At 37.9% G+C, this 21,291-nt stretch overlaps 1 protein-coding gene across 10 annotated transcripts in view; it reads left to right on the top strand.

Annotated features, from left to right (window-relative positions):
- Nucleotides 1-21,291, top strand: part of LOC150104358 (intermembrane lipid transfer protein VPS13A-like) — a 2,072,875-nt gene that overhangs the window by 1,801,110 nt on the left and 250,474 nt on the right. For all 10 annotated transcript variants that reach the window (XM_090396324.1, XM_090396319.1, XM_090396320.1 and 7 more), the window contains one exon: nt 5,567-5,669. In XM_090396324.1, coding sequence (XP_090252450.1) covers nt 5,567-5,669 — 103 coding nt within the window. The remainder of the gene's footprint in view (nt 1-5,566; nt 5,670-21,291) is intronic.

Below are 21,291 nucleotides of genomic sequence, written 5' to 3'. Positions count from 1 at the left end.
ATAACAGACTAGTCTGCTAGATAGCTAATTACCTCTCAGATAAGTATCAAGAGGTTGCATATGGAGGAGTGGTATCTCAAAAGATGAAAGTCGCTAGTTTAATGAAGGCAAAATCAGATGAGCAAGCGAAAAGAAATATAAACGAGTTCTTTTGCTATGTGGCAAAATGAGAATGACTATGAAAGGATAACTTTAATGAGAGTTGACAATAAGGTGGTGATAGCAGCAGATAAAATAGTTGAATTATTTAGTGAACCCTCTGAAAGAGTCTGTCATCCAGATGACGATACAAAGTGGCAGATGTGACATGAGTTGATGTGGATAAATGTTGATGAACTGTGAAAGTATTTAAAATATTGCGAAATCAGATCTCTCATCTCTTACACCCCATCCCGATATCATTAACGTGTATGTAGTAACATTGGGATCAGCTTAACTGGAGATGTGCAGCTGTTTGTTTGCAAATGATGCAAAGTTGGGAAGATCCATGAGACGTAGAGCAGGTTTGTGGCCATGCAGGAGGATCTCAACAAACTATGTGAGTGGAGCTATCAGTTTAATATTGCAAACTGTGAATGCATATACGTTGGTTTAATTGGTCTTCAAATTAGTTAGGCAGGGTTGGGATGCTGAGTATACAATTAATGGGAAAATTTTGAAGGGGGTGTAAGAGATGAGAGATCTAATTTTGCAATATTTTAAATACTTTCACAGTTCATCAACATTTATTTCCACATCAACTCACGTCACATCTGCCAGAGGGGTCACTCAGTAATTCAACTGTTTTATCTGCTGCTATCACCACTTTATTGTCAACTTTCATTAAAGTTATCCTTTCATAGTCGTTCTCATTTTGCCACATAGCAAAAGAACTCTTGTATTTCTTTTCACTTGCTCATTGCTTGTTCATCCATGCTAGTTACTCTTCTTGCTTGTGCCTTATGTTTCTTGTAAGTTTGCTGCTCACCTTTCTCCTTAAACACTCTCCATAATATAAGCAATTTACTTGCATTTTATGATCAGGTATCAAGAGTGTTAGATAAGAGAGAATCATACACAGTGATATTCTTGGACTTCGGGGAAACGTTTGATAGATTACCACATGATAAGTTGGTGTACTAGCTGCAGAGGATGGGAATAGATGATATATTGGTTAGAAAGATTGCAGACTAGCTCTATGAACAATAACAGCGAGTTGTGTATGATGGAGCAGTCTCTCAAAAAAAAAAAAGAGGGTAACCAGTGTGTATGTGCACCAGAGTTCTATTCTTGGACCCCAGCTTTTTAACATGTTTATAAATGAAACACATTTGGACTGACTGGGAATCTTCACTTGTTTACTGATGATGCAAAGTTGGGGAGAATTATAAGTAGCATTACTGACATTAATTCCCTTCAGGAAGATTTCAATAGGCATTTGAATTGGACAAAGGAGTGGGATTGTAGTTTTATTACTAAGAAGTGTAAGGTGTTGTATTTTGGAGTACAGAAATATAAGACTGTGTACTATATGGATGGTGCTGCGCTGCAGGAAGTGGATCAGATTCAAGATTTATGAGTGATGGTTGACAATAGACAAGTTTAGAGGGCATATTGCAAGTGTTGCAAAGACTGCACATCATAGTGCTACTATGATAATAAGTACTCTAACATGTAGAGAGAGAGAGAGAGAGAGAGAGAGATGGGTTGTGGCCAATGTTCCCTCTAATTTTTTGCTGTGAGTGTGCGCATAAATTTGCGTGTGTGCAAAATTTGCCTTCTTTTGAAAAGTATGTGTGCACCCATACGAGTCACCATACTGATCATTTAAACAAAAAAGTTAAAAGATTTTAGTTCACTCTTTACCTTTTAGTTTTTAAAACACTTTTTAGTTTTTAAAAGTATTAAATTATTTTTATTAAAATTATGAAACCATTGTTTTAATTCATCATGATCTTGAACTAATTTGATCAGCCAATCACGTTTGGGAATTTTCCATGAGTCAGGAAATGTAAACAAACCATGTGCTATTCTATATGCTACTTAAAAATTACACATTTAAGCCACCCCCCCCTTTCACTTTGGCCTCAAATAGGGTTACTGTTAATAATTTGTTTTGTGCAACTTCGAGAATGTAATAAAAAATGCGAGGTTATAGGCTTGAGCGTCTGAGTTACCGTATTTTTTAAAGAATTTATAGTGTAATGTTTAGGTGGAACTTCTTTAATTAATAAATTTTAATTTCATCTTGAAAATCTAGTGTGAGCATATTTTTTGCTTTGCGTGCTAGTTATAAAACGTGTGCGCGTGCACATGCATACAGCTTAGAGGGAATGTTGGTTGTGGCACTGTATAAAGCACTGGTCAGACCACACGTAAACTATTGTGCTCAGATTTGGTCACCTGGTTTTTAATGTGATGTGGAAACATTGGATGGTCGAGAGACAAGTGACTAAGACAATGTCAGGACTGTGGAATGCTGGCTATATATATAGAGAGAGAGAGATGGCAGAGATTGGTGAATAGGAGGAAAAGCGGTGATATAATAGACTCTTAAGTTGGTGAAGTGAGGGGATTATAAAAAGTGTAGAAGGTGATAGGGGGAAGAACCAAAGGTCATCCCTAGAAGTTATGCAAGTGTGGTGAAGAGAGGTGTGAGAGTAGATTTTTTTACATGGAGAAATGTCACTGAATGGAATGCATTACCAAAATATGTTGTTAATGCAGGACATGTTAAAGATTTTAAGATTCAGTATGATAAATATGTTGTCAGGTGAATGCACTTCCCACGATGAGTCTGCTATCTCAATGGAGGATGTTATAGTAATAATAATGCTGCTACACCGAATGCCTCAAATGTAACTGATTTGGAAATTGCAAAGAATGAAACAAGTAATGTTTGATTTGATCAGTTATTTTTCGTGAAGTTAAAAAAACTATTCATAAATCTAGCATTGACAAAAGCATCTTGTGAGACATTTTTATGAATAACATTCTTCAATTGCACTGCTCAAATGGTTTACCTTAGTGATGTGTGCTGATAACAGTCATAATTTTATGCTCTGAAGGTGCATGGTAGAAAAAAAAGCAAAATATTAGTGAGTTCAATAATTTTTTTTTTCTCCTTTTCATGTTGTTTATAGTGTGAAACATTGTTATGAATAACCAACAATACCTTAACCATTCTGTTTGTTTATGAATAGCAGATTTAATGATCAAATTACAAATGTCGCTATTTAACCATTGTTAATATGAATATTATATAGTGAACTATTGTACATTGCTTCTACAAATCTGTAGAATGCTTCTATTTTGGTTTCACACTTTTAAAGTATCACTGTTTTACTGCCATTCCACTCCAGAATCTTTTCCTGTTATTAGGTATCAAACTGATCAAGCTAAAGTATTCCATTAATTTCTTAGTACACTCCCATTCCCAAAGTTGCCTAATTTTAATTCCTCAGCAATACTGATGTATTAAACTCACTCATGTTTCCACATGAAAGCTTTTTTTTAAACATTTCTGAAAGAACACAATATCAGCCATTCCTTATAAGAGTCCTAAGATTGTAGCATCTGCTATTACCTAGAATAATATTTTTTTTTTATTATTATCATTATCACGGGTGACTCCAAGGAGTCCTTAGACTCATCAAGGGAGGCCCTAAACACCATGTCCATCACACCTATTCGACATTCACACAGTATCTATCATACTTTGCCTTGAACTCATTCACTGTCATAGCACCCACAATAGACTCTGGCAGCTTATTCCACTCATTCACCACTCTCCAAGTAAAAAACCTAGCTCTAACACCCTTGCTAAGCACACTCTTGCCCAGCTTCCATGGATGTCCCCTAGTCCTCCCACCACTAGTCCTGTTCTAAAAAATATCTTCTGAATTAATCTTATAGAAACCCTTCAGTAATTTGAATGTCTCAATCATATCTCCCTTTTTCCGCCTATCAACCAATTTTTGCAATCCACAAATCTTCACCCTGCTCTCATAAGGTTCATTCCATAGATCTGCTATCATCTTGGTCACTCGCTTCTGGATCCTCTCAACCATCAGGAAGAAACCTAGGTGACCAAATCTGGGCACAGTAGTCGAGATTGGATCTTATCAAGGCTCGATACAGAGGAACAATAACTTACTTGTCTTTGCTCGTCAAAGTATTCTTCAGCATCCAAGTGATTTAATAAGCTGATTTAGCCACTTTTGCAATGTGCCCCCTAAGCTTCAACTCCCCATCCACCAACAATCCCAAGTCCCTGGCCTCATCAATCTCCTGGAGGACAGTTCTACCAATGTGATATACTGCTCCAAAACTTTTGCAAATCCCCAAAATGCATGACCTTACATTTTGCCACATTAAATTGACATCCATTTATCCTTAGCCCAGATCTCCAATCTATCGAAATCATCCTGCAAAATTTTGACATCTTCTGCATTCACTATTGCCCTATCCAACTTTGCATCATCAGCGAACAAATGAACCTTTCTCTCAGATACTTCCCTATATTGTTAATGAACAAATTAATCAGCAGTAGTGCAAGAACAGAACCCTGCAGCACACCAATAGTCACAGGCTGTCTTTTGGACTCTACTCCTGATTAAACTACTCTCTGATATCTCTCCATCAACCACCCTCCTATCCATCTCACCAACCCTATATCCATTCCCATATGTTCCAGTTTACGGATTATAATTCCATGTGGTATCCTGTCAAAGGCCTTACCCATGTCCAGCAGTATCACTGTAAACCCATTATCCTTATCCAGTTCAGCTGTCGCTGTGTTATAAAACCTGTGCAAGTTACTGAGGCATGATCTACCCTTCACAAACCCATGCTGTCCCCCATACAGTATCTCATTTTCATTAATCAATTCCTGTATTTTTCCCTTCACTACTTTCTCCAAGACCTCGACAACGACTCCTGATATGTTGATCGGTCGGTAATTTGCAACAGTAGTCTTGGATCCTCCTTTATGCAGTAGAACTATTTTCCCCTCTTTCCACCCCTTTGGGACTAAACCAGACCCGAGACTCAGATTAAACAATATGGTCAAGGGCACTGACAGTTCTTTAGCCGCTTCACGTAAGACCCATGCTGGTATACCATCCAATCCCACAGATGTATTCACATTAAGGTTCTGTAACAGACTATTCACCTCCACTTCATTCACCACAATTCTCGTATAAACTAATCATTCCTTTATTCCTTCAATGTCACCACCTGGATGATATACTCTTGCAAAGTGCTCACTCAGTAATTCCGCTATATCGAATGATTCTTTTTATTTTAATACTTATAATTATTTAACCACCTTACCGGCCATTATGGATCAAATACGCATCCTCATATGCTTCGTATCCATCATATATTTCATTGTAATATCAATAGTATTACAATTTTAATATGCACTTCACATCCATGATAACCTTGACGTCTATAGACGTCTTGGCCGGTGGCGTGGTTAATACTATGGCTTTTTATTGTATTATAAAATAATGGATTAAAGGCATATCTTTTACTTTTGACATATTGGAATTTTAAACATTTATATAATACCTATTATTTCCAGGTATTTTAAAATTTTACTACAGGAACTGAGCATAAGGATAGATAAAGGATTTTTGTTGTCATTTTATGATATGTTCACAACTTTTGAGGAACCAAAAGATGAGGTATTTCATTTTAACAATTCATTTCATTTGTTTATTGTGATGTATGAAATAATTAAATGTATATTCATAATTATACAATCACACATGTACTACAGCAGAAAATTACTCCTTGTATTTTCGACTTGTGTACCTTAAGACATTACTGCAATTACAGTTAGATTATTTTATTGTCAACAGACAATAAAATCTAACAAGTCAACAGTTTTAATTATTTGGTTTATAAATTAAATTACAGTGAAGATTTAGACATTTCTAACAAAATTAACAAATTCTCTAAATTAAATGGAATAATAAAACTGCATTGGTTGGTTCATCCTGGACAAAGGTTATTGGCATTAGTGGGATAGAATGTGAAGGATATAGTGCATTCAGAGAGGATAGAGAGAAAAGAATTGGCGAAGGAGTGTTATTGATGATAGCCAATGAACTGCAATCAAAGAGAGTAGAAGTTCAACTGTAGGTCACCAAAAATAGCACATTTGAGGCTATCTGGTGTGAGATGGAGACCAGCAGAACAAAATATACAGTTGGATGCTGCTATAGACTAGGGGATGATCGAGATAGTACGCATTGGCAAATAGACTCAATGAGTGAAGAACAGGTAATTATTATGGGTGATTTCAACTATGGGAACATAGATTGGAAGGAGGAGAGGAAATGGGAGGAAGGAAATGGAATTTATGCAGTTACTAAGGGATAATTACCCGAGACAGCATGTGATGTACTAGGGAGTTAGAGAGTGCTCAATCTGGAAATTTCATCCGAGCATTTTTCTATAACAAATATGACCCACTGCCACCAATTGGTCAGAGTGATCATATGGTCTTGACCTGGGAGGTGGCTAAATGTGTGGAAATTTCAGTTATGATAAGGTATTTGTGGAATTACAGGGCTGGTAAGTATGACAAGCTTAGGAGATTGCTTGGATCAGTGCTACTGCATGTAAAACTGCAAAGGCTGTATATTGCTAGTGCATAAGAAGTGGTAAAGGAGTGTTTGCGGAAGGTAATGGCAGGCTGCATACCTAGAGTCAGGAGAGTAAATAAAATGGGAGTTAAATGGATGAATATCATCATTAAGCTGGAGCTGCAAAAAGAGAAACAATTGTGGAGGGAATTTAAGGAGAAAGGTGACCTGCAGACACAGGAACAGTACAAGACACAGGCCAGAATTGCAAGTGTAGTAAGAAAGGCAAAAGCAGATTATGAAAGGAAGTTAGCAATGTAGGCTAAAGAGAATCCCAAACAGTTCTTTCGATATGCTGCAAGTAAAAGAAGGAATATATATGGCAATATGATTTTATTGAATGCCAATGGTAGGGAGGTAACTGAATCAGTCAAAATAGTAGACTTCTAAGCGAACACTTTGCAAGAGTATGTCATCCAGGCGATGATATTGCAGAAATGAGGGAACCAATAGCTTATACGGGAATTGAGGTGAATGAACAAAATTAACAAATTTCTTCTCTAAATGAAATGGAATAATAAAATGGCATTGGTTGGCTCATCCTGGACAAAGGTTATTGGCATTAGTGAGACATGACTAATTATTTGGAGTGTTAGTGGATAGTGAGTTAAAGTTTAGGGGACACATAGCAAAAGTGGCTAAAGCAGCTCATCAGATCACTTGGTTACTGAAGAATACTTTGATCAGCAGAGATAAGCTTGATAAAACCCGATCTTGACTACTGGGTGCGAGGATTTCTTTATGATGAGGAGGAGGCGGAGAAGGATCCAGAGGTGAGTGACCAAGATAGTAGCAGACCTATGGAATGAAACACACAGAAACTGCTGATAGGCAGAAAAGGGGTGATATGATTGATACATACAAATTATTGAAGGATTTTTACAAGATTAATTTAGAGGAAATTTTTCAGAACTGGTCTGGTGGTGACCTATGGGACCATCCATGGCAACTGAGTAAGGGTGTAGTATTAGAACTAGGTTTTTTGCTTGGAGAGTAGTGAATGAGTGGAATTGCCAGAATCTGTTGTGGGTGCCATGATTGTGAATGAGTTCAAAACAAATGCCAGATACTGTGCAAATGTTGGATAGTTCTTGACATGATGTTTAGAGCTTCCCTCAACGAGTCTAAGGACACCTTGGAGATGCTGTAATAATAATAAACAAACCATGATTATTATTTTGGTAACCTCAACACAGTCAATAGACTTTTTGTGAGAGGCCCACTCAACCAGCAACATGTCTATTATTATTATTATCTGACCTCCATGGAGTCAGAGACACATCATGTGAGATACACACTATTTCACATGATATTCATCCAATCGTGCCTTAAACTAATTCAATGTGTCTACATTCACAACACACTCAGGAAATGCATTACACTCCAACCACTCTCCATGCAAAGAACCTACTCCTCACTCATATACAGTTTCCAGCAGTGGCCTCTTATTTTACACCCCTTCCCTCCCATTCTATGAAAAATCTCTTCCATATCAACCTGATAACAACTGCTGATTAGCTTGTGTGTCTCAATCATACCTCCCTCCCCCTCTTCCTCCTCTTCATGAGGCTTTGCAACTTGCATTCTCTCAATCTGTCCTTGCAATCCACATTCCAAAGACTACTGACAACCTTTGAGAATCTTCTCTGGATCCTTTCCAATATATCCTCATCAATATGAAAACCCGGTGACCAAATCTGTGCACAATAATCCATGAGGCTTGATCAAGGCTCATGGATTATTGTGCACAGATTATAGCATTATAACCTCTCTATTTCTGCATGTCAGGGTCCTCTGCATCATTGCCATTATTCGATGACGTCTTCGCAACTTGTGCAGTGTGGTCCTGAATTTCAGTTCGTCATCCACCATCATTCCTAGATCTCTCATCTCCTCTACTTGTTTTAAACTTTCCCCACCGAGTGTATACTTTGCATCTCATCATTGCTTACCTAGATCTCTCATCTCCTCTACTTGTTTTAAACTTTCCCCACCGAGTGTATACTTTGCATCTCATCATTGCTTACCAAATCTCAAAACCTTACACTTTGCAACATTGAACTGATAGTTCCACTTACCTGCCCATTCATGCGATCTATTCAAGTCCTCCTGTAACGCAATAACATTCGCTTGACTCTGCATTGTTCTACCCAATTTTGCATCATCTGCAAACAACTGCATATCAGTAGTTAAAGCCATCCCTATATCATTAACATACAAATTTAACAATGGTCCCAAAACTGATACCTGCAGTATGCCACCAGTTACCTTCCTCTTTTGGAATACTGCACCCCATATACAACTTTCTGATACCTCTCTGACAGCCAGTCACTGATTCAACTCAGAAGTCTTTCATCATTTCAATTTATTTAAGAGCTTGTCGTGTGGCAGTCTATCAAAAGGTTTTTTCAAAATCCAAGCACACTACTGTATATGCATCTGCCCGGTCCAAGCTATTTGTCAACTTGTTATAGTACATAAGTAAGGTAATAAAGCATGATCTCCCTTTAACGTGCCCATGCTGATAACCATAGAGAATACTGCTGTTATCAACCCACTTTGCTACACTAATTCTCACCAATCTCTCTCTCTCTCCAGTACCTTCACCACAATTCTAGATATACAGATTGGCCTATAATTTGAAGCTACAGCCTTATCCCAACTTTACTCAGTAGAACAATTTTACCCTCTTCCACTCTCTTGGAACCTGTACTGTTGTAAGACTCTCATTAAACAGGCATGCTAATGCTATTGCCAGTTCCCTGCAACATTCCCTTAAGATGCATGGTGAAATGTCATCAAACCCTATTACCTTATTTATATTAAGGTTATTTATTTCCTCAAATAAAACCTCCTGTTCACTCACAATTAAGCCATCATCTCCTATGTCATCTACACTTAAGTTCCTCATGATTCTGCCCTGATCAGAATGAAACACTGTTCTAAATTGATCACCAAAATACCTCAACAGTGTCTTCTGCCATAGTTACCATTCTACCATTTTCGTTCATTAACATCATCTTACCATGATCATTCTTCCTTCTACTTGCCACATATTTAAAAAACTTTCTTGGGTAAGGAGAAACTAGCAAATCACTTTATGATCACTTTCACCAACTGGAGGAAAGTGTGAAATCCCACTCACAAATCCATCCTCTGATGAATGATCAGATCTCAAACTCTCAATCCTTGCCTGCCCTCCTTTACGTGCTGTCTGAGAAGTTATCCCTCAAGAACTAAAGAAATTTATTTTCCTTATTCCCAAATGCTATCTCTTCATTTTAATTTATACTGCCATATTTAAAATCACAACAGTAATTACCTTTCCTTAGTTCACTAACCCAAGTTGTTTATACATTTCTTCAACACCACTCAACTCCACTTTACACCACACTACCTCAAAACGATTGCCACTATTTCTTTCTTTTATGTCTACCTTATGTGGATATAATTCCCTACTGTCATCAGCAGCACTCTCCCTCCCTTCTTGTCCTTTCTGTCCTTGTGAAAAATACCGTATCCTTCCATTTCTATTCCCGTTAGAATATCATCTTCATTCAACCGTGTTTCACTTACTCCAATGATTTTGAGGTGAATAAAGTCAATCAGTGAAACCAGTTCATCTCTCTCATTTCTGTTACTTTTGGCATTTGCAAGCAATGAACTTTCAAGTTCTTTATGCTCCCTGCATTCACAGTGTACTCTGGGAGTGCATTCCACTCACCAACTGTCCACATAAAAATCTACTCCTCTCACCCTTCTTCAGCACATCTTTATACAAATTCCAGGAATGGCCTTCTTTCTTCCCATCTCAATCTCCACTATTTTTATAATTGCTTCTGTATTAATCTGATAGAATTCCTTAACTAACTTTTTAAAATTGCACATAAAATTAAGATTAACTATAATGAAGATGATATTGAGGCTACACATCATGTTCCTACTGGGCAGAAATACAAACCAATGCCTGTCATTATAAAATTTAAAAGTAAAGTGATCATCCACTTGGTGGTGCAGTACCTAATAGTTGTGTGAAATAGTGCTCCATAGTAAATAATGTTTTTAAAAAAATGTATTATAGTAATTCCTGTAGTGTAGCCTGTACACACTCTACAAGGTAATGTAACTCAGCTATATGAAAGTTAACCTCTGCAAGCAGTTTTAAAAAATTCGCCTATTCAACCTGCTGTTAGTCAATGGTCAACTACTAGAACAAAGAATAGAATTAACTTTAGCACTAAATTCTATCTAACATAATAGCAGTCTGCTACAAAGTTTGTGAAGAAACATGTATTGACTTTACATCTGTTATGAAGTGTGCAGATAAATTAGTATCGCTTTTATTGTGCTGGCCTCAGCAAAAGCCAGTTTAAAAAACTCTCCAAAGACAGGAAATAAAACTGGAAATGTTGTTTCCTGTCTTTGGAAATCATGCAAATTTGGCAAACAACAAAGACCTGCTCAATGTTCCAACTTTTTGTTCCACGACAGACACCATTCTAGTGCTAGCCAACGCCTGCCAGCAACTTCTCCCAGAGTAATGACTCATGCATTCCAGTAGTAACATGGACAATATATATATATATATATATATAATGGACTTAGATATATATATAATGGACTGTGAGCGAGGAGTGGTTTCTTTGCATGGAGGGTGGTTGAACCGTGGAATGTATTGCCTGATAGAGTGGTGAGAGCGAGAACGGTCAATGAATTTAAGGAGTGGTATGATAGACTTTGTGTTTCCTCAAGGGACCTCACACGATGAGTCTTGATAGACTTGTGTTTCCTAGGAAGGACCTCCTGCGATGAAGCTTTTGACTCCTTGGAGGCCTAAATAATAATGATAATAATATGATTGTCAAAATTTTGGATTAGAATATGAAGCTTACAATAAAAAAGATGTATGCGAATATTCTGTGGGTCAGTAGTTTGAGAGATAAATTTCAGTATTGAGACCACATGATTACTAAATATACAAACATAATACGTGAAAACCTGACAAGTTTCATAAGTTGTATGATTTACATCATCAGGGGAATTGGTGTATAAAAAAAAAAAAAAAAAGTTAACACATCTAACAAAGATTAAATTCATAGTCTATGTTTCCAGCTGTAACATTAAAAAAATTGAAACATTTGTTACCGAATGTTTGTTGGAACATTGTTATTCATTGTCACGTTCTCTGCTTCATGTGTGTTATGTCCGAGATTTGAGGAAGTTAGATTTTTTATGAATGAAGACCACACTTGGTGTAGCATCAAACCTTGGGTTTTTTTTTTTTTTTTTTTTGCACTGTGTAGGAATTCTAAGCATTTTTGCCACTTCCTTGAATTTCCTTGTGAAACAGTTTTTATCAATATAGGACATGATCGTTTTTTCCCAAAGTTATGGCCAGTGGAAGTTGTGTGGAGATCTAGGCCTGAAAAAGGAAGGACTAGTAATGAGTTCACCCCCCTCTCCCCAGCTTTAGCCATTCTCTTCATGGAAACCTTTGAAACTAATGCTCTAAAAAACTATCAAAAGAAACCTGAGAGATGGCTACATTATGCGGATGACATTTTCGTCATTTGGCTAGGAATGACAGATGAATTAATTGTTTTTAAAGAATATCTTAACAGAATACACCCAAATACAAAATTCACTTTGGAAATAGAAGAACATAAAAAATTACCTTTCCTGGATATCCTCATAGAAAAAAATGAAGGAAAAAAAAAAAGATTTCAAGAACACAATCTCACTACCATACATCATAAATGTTACAGACAGATTAGCGACATTGCTCTGCAAGTACAACTTAATAGTAGCTTTTCCCCCTTTAGAAAAAATATCAAGATTCCTACATCCACAGAAACCTTCACACCACCCCATAAAAAAACAAGGAGTCAATCAAATCTATTGTTCTTGTGGCATTTGTTACTCAGGCCAGATAGGGAAGGTCCAGGGGTGCACCGGCAATATGTGCAATGTGTGTGCCGCACACAGGTGACAGGATAATAAAGGCGCCAAAGATTTCAGGCGAGGAGAAAATACAGTGGTATCTTGAGATACGAGTGCCCCAACGTACGAGTTGTTTGAGATGTGAGCCATCACTAGGTCGATTTTTTGCCATGAGTTATGAGCCAGAATTTGAGATACGAGCCTGCTTCGGTGACGTCACAACCACCACTCTGCTCAGATTCCCGAGTCGTACGCGTCGTTCAGTTCACGTTTACCTCACCGCAGAAGCATTTCTGTCGTGTTGAGTTTTAATTCTGTTTTTTTTTTTTTTTTTGTATGTAGAGTTATTTAGCTATTTTTTTCGTATAACCATGAGTCCAAAGAAGGTGAGTGTAAAGGACAGTGGTGAGAAAAGGAAAAAGGTGATATCCATGGAATTAAAGCGTGAGCTAATAGACAAACATGAGCAAGGCGTAAGAGTAATAGACTTGGCAATGCAGTATGATCACACTACTTATACAATATATACTATTCTGAAGCAGAAGAACTCAATAAAGGCTATAACTCCAGCTAAGGGCGTTAAAATTATTTCAAAGCTACGCAACTCTGTCCATGAAAAGATGAAGAACCTGCTGATTTTTTGGTTCAGGGAAGCAGCTCGTAGGAGACACTCTGACAGAGACTATAATTTGCGAGAAGGCACGAGCCATTTATGCAGATTTGCTGCAGCAGACCCCAGATACTTCAGCACAGGAGGCTTCACAAGAGCAGTTCAAAGCCAGTCGTGGGTGGTTTGAAAATTTCCGAAAAAGGACCGGCATTCACTCCGTTGTCAGGAATGGTAAGGCAGCTGAGGAATTTGTAAAAACCTTTGCTGAATTGATCGAAGCCAAAGGATACATCCTCCAACAAGTTTTCAACTGTGACGAGACAGGGCTCTTCTGGAAGAAGATGCCAAGCAAAATTTACATAACAGCAGAAGAAAAGAAGATGTCAGGTCACAAGCCCATGAAGGATAGGTTGACCCTTGCACTGTGTGCAAATGTGAGTGTCGACTGCAAGATCAAGCCGTTGCTCGTGTACCACTCAGAAAACCCCAGAGCCTTAAAGACACATAGGTTTTAAAAGAAAAACTGCAGGTTATGTGGAGGACAAACCCAACGGTGTGGGTCACCAGGCAGTTTTTTGTGCAGTGGGTCAACTTGGTCTTTGGTCCTGCTGTTAAGGAATACCTCGAGGTCAATGACTTACTCCTGAAAGCCCTTCTCGTCCTTGACACTGCTCCTGCCCACCCACCAAACCTTGAGGATGACATCCTCGAGGAGTTCAGCTTTATAAAGGTTCTCTGCTTTCCACCCAACACCACCCCTATCCTACAGCCCATGGACCAACAGGTGATCTCCAATTTCAAGAAACTTTTTACCAAACACATGTTCCAACACTGCTTTGAGGTTACGAAGAGCACAAACCTCACCCTTCGAGAGTTCTGGAAGAACCACTACAACATTGTCATATGCCTCGAAATTATTGATATGGTCTGGCAGGGTGTTACAAAAAGGACTTTGACCTTTGCATGGAAAAAGCTGTCGCTGAAAGGGACTTTGAAGGATTTAGACTTCAACAGGAAGTGCTGGAGGAGATTGTATCCCTCAGAAAGTCCATGGGCCTGGAGGTAGATGAGGGAGACATTGAAGACCTTGTCACCGCACATTCCGAGGAACTGACGATGGAGGAGTTCACGGAACTACACACGCAGCAACATACGGAGGTTCTGCAGGAGATTGGTACAACCGCAGAGGCAGAGGAGGTTATCTCTTCAAGTGAGATAAAGAAAGTGTTTGCAATGTGGGAAAAAGTTTCGGAGTTTATTGAAAAGAAACACCCTGAAAAAATTGCAACTAGTCGTGCAGTGGCGCTATTTAATGACACTTGCCTAACTCATTTCAGAAACATTCTAAAAGGGAGGAAGAAACAAAGCTCCTTGGGCAGGTTTCTACTGAAACGCCCTGCGGATGAAAGTGACGAAAGCGTGGCAAAAAAAGAAAAACAACTAGTGAAGAAGAAAAGTAAGTTAAGCAAAAGTGAAGCGAAAGAAAAAATTAATACCATGTGCTAATCGGCTCCACCAACATCTGTTTATTTCTTTAGATTCTCTTTTACATATATGTATGTATGTACAGTATTTGGTTTTATTTTGTTTGTATACAATATTTGTTCATTATAAATACATTATTATAAAAAAATTGGAGTGGTTTTTTGGGGGGGCTTGTACAAATTAATATCATTTTAATTAATTTCAATGGGGAAAATCGAATTGAGATACAAGCATTTTGACTTACGAGCTCGGTCATCGAATAAATTAAACTCGTATATCTCAAGGTACCACTGTACTTCCATATTTTATTCTGATCCTAGATCTAACAAGTAATTTAGCGTAAACAAGTACAAACTTGAACTTGTGTGAGTTTACTGTTTACAGGATGATGCGCATTTGAATTTGTTTAATCTTGTTCACACTCACATTTGCTCTGAACATATATAAGAAAATCTGCTGCAGTTTTTAACTTTATTCTAAATTCTGCTGTTATCAGCAGATTATAGGCAACATCTTGCAATGTACCTGAATCGTCATCAGAAAAATTTAAATCATTTGAACAATTACAAGAAATGGACAGAATTAATTACATCCTTAAAAAATAAAACTTGTATTGATCATTTGCAGCAAACAGTTTTAGATAATGAAAGGAAACGTTGGTATGAAGTTATAAAAAGAATAATTTTTGTAGTACAGTTTTTAGGCAAACAAAATCTAGCTCTTTGTGGAAAGTAATAAACTTTATGATCACAACAATGGCAATTTTTTAAAATGCACTGAGCTGTAAGAAAAGTTTGATCCTTTTATATCGGAACACACGTAATGTGTAGCTAATGATCCTGACTTTCAAAATATGCACTCCTATTTAGGAGATAAAATTCAAAATGAAATACTCACTTTATTGGCATCAAATATTAAAAATAACATTTTTATAAAGTGTTTTTTTATTAGGGGAGGGATGTAGGGGTGCCAACTAAAGTTTTGCACACAGGCGCTGGACACTACTGGCATGCCCCTGGGAAGGTCAGGAGAAATTCATATGGCAGAACATAAAAAAGGCATAGAAAAAAGAAAAGAACACAAATCAGGCCTAGCTTTCCACACAACTTCCATTGGCGATAAAGTACTTTGGGAAAAATGATCATGTCCGATATTGCTAAAAACTGTTTTACAAGGAAATTCAAGGAAGCGGCAAAAATTATTATTACTACGGGCAACTCCAAAGAGTCCTTAGACTCATCAAGGGAGGCCCTGGACATCATGTCCATCACAACTATTCAACAACATTCACACAGTATCTATCATACTTTGCCTTGAACTCATTCACAGTCATTTACCACTCTAAAAGTAAAAAAACCTAGCTCTAACACCCTTACTAACCACACTCTTGCCCAGCTTCCATGGATGGCCCCTAGTCCTTCCACCACTAGTCCTGTTCTAAAAAATATCTTCTGAATTAATCTTATAGAAACCCTTCAGTAATTTGAATGTCTCAATCATATCTCCCCTTTTCTGCCTATCAACCAATTTTTGCAATCCACAAATCTTCACCCTGTTCTCATAAGGTTCCTTCCATAGATCTGCTATCATCTTGGTCACTCGCTTCTGGATCCTCTCAACCATCAAGAAGAAACCTAGGTGACCAAATCTGGGCACAGTAGTCGAGATGGGATCTTATCAAGGCTCGATACAGAGGAACAATAACTTACTTGTCTTTGCTCATCAAAGTATTCTTCAGCATTCAAGTGATTTGATAAGTTGATTTAGCCACTTTTGCAATGTGCCCTCTAAACTTTAACTCCCTATCCACCAACAATCCCAAGTCCCTGGCCTCATCAATCTCCTGGAGGACAGTTCCACCAATGTGGTATACTGCTGTTAATCTTTTCACCCAAAAATGTATAACCTTACATTTTGCCGCATTAAATTGACATCCATTCTCCTTAGCCCAGTCCTTCAATCTATCTAAATCATCCTGCAAAATTTTGAGATCATCTGCATTCACTATTGCCCTACCCAACTTTGCGTCATCAGCAAACAAATGAACCGTTCCTCTCAGATCCTTTCCTATATCTTTAATGAACAAATTAAATAGTAGTGGTCCAAGAACAGAACCTTGCGGCACACCACTAGTCACAGGCCATCTTTTGGACTCTACTCCTGAATAAACTACTCTCTGATATCTCTTCATCAACCACCCACCTATCCATCTCACCAACCCTATATCCATTCCCATATGTTGTAGTTTACGGATTAGAATTCCATGTGGTATCCTGTCAAATGCCTTAGCCAGGTTCAGCAGTATCACTGTAAACCCATTACCCTTATCCAGTTCAGCCATCACTATGTTATAAAACTTGAGCAAGTTACTGAGGAATGATCTACCCTTCACAAAGCCATGCTGTCTCCCGTACAGTATCTCATTTTGATCAATCCATTCCTGTATTTTTCTCTTGACTACATTCTCCAAGACCTTGACAACGACTCCTGAGATGCTGATCGGTCGGTAATTTGCAACAGCAGTCTTGGATCCTCCTTTATGCAATGGAACTATTTTCCCCTCTTTCCACCCCTTCAGGACCAGGCCAGAGACTCAGATTGAACAATATGGTCAAGGGCACTGACAATTCTTTAGCCGCTTCACGTAAGACCTGTGCTGGTATACCATTCAATCCCACAGATGTATTCACATTAAGGATATGTAATAGACTATTCACCTCCACTTCATTCACCACAATTCCCATATAAAGTAATGGTTCCTTCATTCCTTCAATGTCACCATCTGGATGATATACTCTTGCAAAGTGCTCACTCAATAATTCCACTATATCAACTGATTCAGTTGCATTCTTTAAAATCATTCTACCATATACAGTTTTTCTCTTACTTGCAGCATATTGAAAAAACTGTTTCGGATTCTCTTTAGCTTGCATGGCTAATTTCCTTTCTTAATCCATTTTTGCTTTTCTTACCACACTCGTTACACTTCTGGCCTGTGCTTTATACCATTAGTGTGCCTGCAGGTCACTTTTTCCTTAAATTCCCTCCACAGTTGTTTCCTTTTTTGCAGCTCAAGCTTAATGGTGTTATTCATCCATTTAACCACTACTTGATTTACTATTCGGACTCTAGGTATAGAGTCAGCCATTACCTCCTGCAAACGCTCCTTCACCACTTCCCATGCGCTATTAACATCCAGCCCTTGCAGTTTTACATGCCATGGCACTGAACCAAGCAATCTCCTAAACTTGTCATACTTACCAGCACGGTAATTCCACATGTACCCTGTCTTAATTGAAAATTTCACACCTGTAGCCACCTCCCAGATAAGGACCTTATGCTCACTCTCATCAATTCGTGGCAACATGGTCATATTCATTACAGTCAAATTCTCAGATGCTATTACTAGGTCAAGCACTCTTGAACCCCTAGTATTTTCCATTACATGCTCTCTCAGATAGCTATCCCTTAATAACTGCATAAAATCTAGTTCCTTCCTCACATGTGTCCTCTCCTCCTTCCAATCAGTATTACTATAGTTGAAATCCCCCATAATAATTACGCTCCTAGAATTCCTAGTAAAATGCTTAGAATTCCTACACATTGCAACAAAATCTAAGGTTTGATATTATACCAAGTGTGGTTGGCATTCATAAAAAATCTAACTTCCTCAGATCTCGGACATAACACACGTGATGCACAGAACATGACAATGAATAACAATGCTCCAACAAACATTCAGTAATGAATGTTTCAATTTTTTCAATGTTACAGCTGGAAACATGGACTATGAATTTAATCTTTGTTAGATGTGTTTAATTTTTTTTTTTTTTTTTTTATACATCAATCCCCCTGATGATGTAAGTCATATGACTTACAAAACTTGTTGGGGTTTCACGTATTCTGTTCGTATTTAATAAACATGTGGTCTCAATACTGAAATCTATCTCTCAAAAAAGAAATTAAAAAAAAAGTCCCTATCATACTCCCTCATTTACTGCTATCCACCAACCTCTGTAATCCACATTCCCTCCAAATGCTCTTCATAACCAACATTCCAGATTCCTGATATCACTTTGTCTCCTCAGTTAGCCTAGTGGCTGTGCGCTTCGCAGCCATATGCCTAAGGAAGGATTGTCCTAGGTTCGATTTCCATCAGAGATGAGGAGCTCAAGGATCTACCTCAGCAATAGCTAAGTTAGCCAGTCTTGGGTGCAGGCAGTAGGATTTTCCCCCAGTTTAGCTGGGATTTTTTCATCCTGCAAGCAGACAAACTGACCCCGTGAACGCACACGGACTACAGTCATGAATACCTCCAATAGGGATGCAGCAGAGGAGTGGCATTCTGGTTGCATTATTTCGCTATGACTCCTCATTAGGAGAAAACCCAACCCATCTGAATCAGAGGGAAGGGAGAGAGATAGATAGATGTTATTTTTTATTATTTTATTTATTTTTTATTTAACTTGTTAAAATATACATTAGATGATAGGTAATAAGGACTATTTACATATTATAAGTATATATATTACAAAAAAATAAAAATTTTCCTATCGGATATACAATAGAGAATTCAACATTACAATTACAGTTGTTTCAGTCTTAGTTATCTTTCAGATGAAGCGTTTTGTCGTCGTTAACGATGTGCTGGTTCCAGTGGATAAGGCCTCATGGAGTATGGAATGAGGGTTGAGCAGTAAGGAAATAAATGCTGCTTGGAAATTAAGAAAGAAATGCACATAACACCATCAATGTGTGAATGTATTCTGAAGGTCAAAATGCTGAATAAGGTAGGTGTAAAATGGATGGATGAACAAAAAAATTAAGCATGAAATCTGGAAGAAGGCACTTTGGAGGCAGTGCAAGATCAATAATTGTAATAATCAGTTGCAAGAAGAGTATAAAGAGCAAGCCAAGAGAGTGACTTAGTTGGTAATTACAACAAAAGTGTAGTATTAGCAGAAATTAGCAAATGAGGTGAAGAAAAACCCTCTTGAGTTTTTTTGATATATGGCATGTAGAAAGAAGAATAATTATGGTGAGATGTCGTTAATGGATGAAAGTGGCAGATTGGTGACTGCTGTGGAGGATACACACAAGGTGTTCAGTGAGCAGTTCATTAGGAGCTTTCATCTTCGATGTGAAATCAGAAGCTCAAGTGTAGAAAATGAAATAAGAGAAGACTTAATAATGAGTGAGCAAGAGGTATATGAGGAGTTACATAAGTTAGATGTCAATAAGGACAATATGACTTGATGACATATCACCACCTATCTTGAGGGAATGTTCCATGGATTTAGCATCAGCCTTGACTTGACCTACCTGTTTAACAAGAGTCTTGCAACAGCATGTCCCAAAGGAGTGGAAGAAAGGCAAAATTATTCCACTTCACAAAAGTCGCGATAAGGATAAGGTGACAAATTATAAGCTCATCTGTATACCTGGAGGTATAGTTAAGATATTGGAGAGGTTGGTGAGATATGGAATAAAAAAAGTGGATTGATAACAGTATAATCTTTGTGCTTGCCTGCATGGGTTCATTAAAGAGAGGTTGCATTTTTCAGTGTTTCATAAGTTCTGTAACAAGGTGATGAATGTGTTGGGCAAGGAAAATGCATATACAGTGGTATACTTTGATTTTGCAAAAGATTTCGATAGATTGCCACATCACAAGTTGGTCACTAAACTGAAACATGGCATTGGATGACAGACTAGTGAGTTGATAAGTGAATGGCTATCACATTGGTATCAGCAAGTTTTATATGCAAGGATACTATATTCAAAGAGAAAAGTCACTAGTTGTGTGCTGCAAGGGTCAGTATTGAAACCATTGTTATTTAATCTGTATATTAATCATATTCTGATGGATTTAACTGGTGATATTATTATTACAGGCTACTCCAGAGAGTTCTCTTACTCACCGAGGGAGACCCTAAACATCATGTCCACACAACTATACAAAATTCTTACAGTATCTGTCATACCTTGCCTTGAACTTACTCACCGTCATAGCACCCACAACAGACTCTGGCAGCTTATTCCACTCATTTACCACTCAAAAAATAAAGAACTCAGCTCTAACACTCTTGCTAACCACACTCTTGCCCAGCTTCCATAGGTGTCCCCTAGTTCTCCTACCACCAGTCCTGATTTCAAAAATATCCTCTGAATTAATCCTATAGAAACCCTTTAGCAATTTGAATGTCTCAATCATATCTCCCCTTTTTCACATATCAACTAATTTCTGCAACCCACAAATCTTCAACATGTTCTCATAAGGTTCATTCCATAGACCTGCTATCATCTTGGTCACTCGCCTCTGGATCCTCTCCACCTCCTCCTCATCAAGAAGAAACCTAGGTGACCAAATCTGGGCACAGTAGTCGAGATAAGGTCTTATCAAGGCTCGGTACAGAGGTACAATAACTTGCTTGTCTCTGCTTGTCAAAGTATTTTTCGACAACCAAGTGAGTTGATGAGCTGATTTAGCCACTTTTGCAATGTGCCCCCTATCCACCAACACTCCCAATCTCCTGGAGTACAGTTTCACCAATGTGGTATGCTGCTGTAGTATAGTCTAATGTATATTTTCACTATATTATTTCAGGAAATTACAACGTA

Source organism: Typopeltis vanoorti, chromosome 8, assembly GCF_054136105.1.
Source record: "Typopeltis vanoorti isolate ZY-2024b chromosome 8, IOZ_Tvanoo_1.0, whole genome shotgun sequence".
Classification (NCBI taxonomy): domain Eukaryota; kingdom Metazoa; phylum Arthropoda; class Arachnida; order Uropygi; family Thelyphonidae; genus Typopeltis; species Typopeltis vanoorti.
This window is presented reverse-complemented; position numbering and strand designations above follow the sequence as displayed.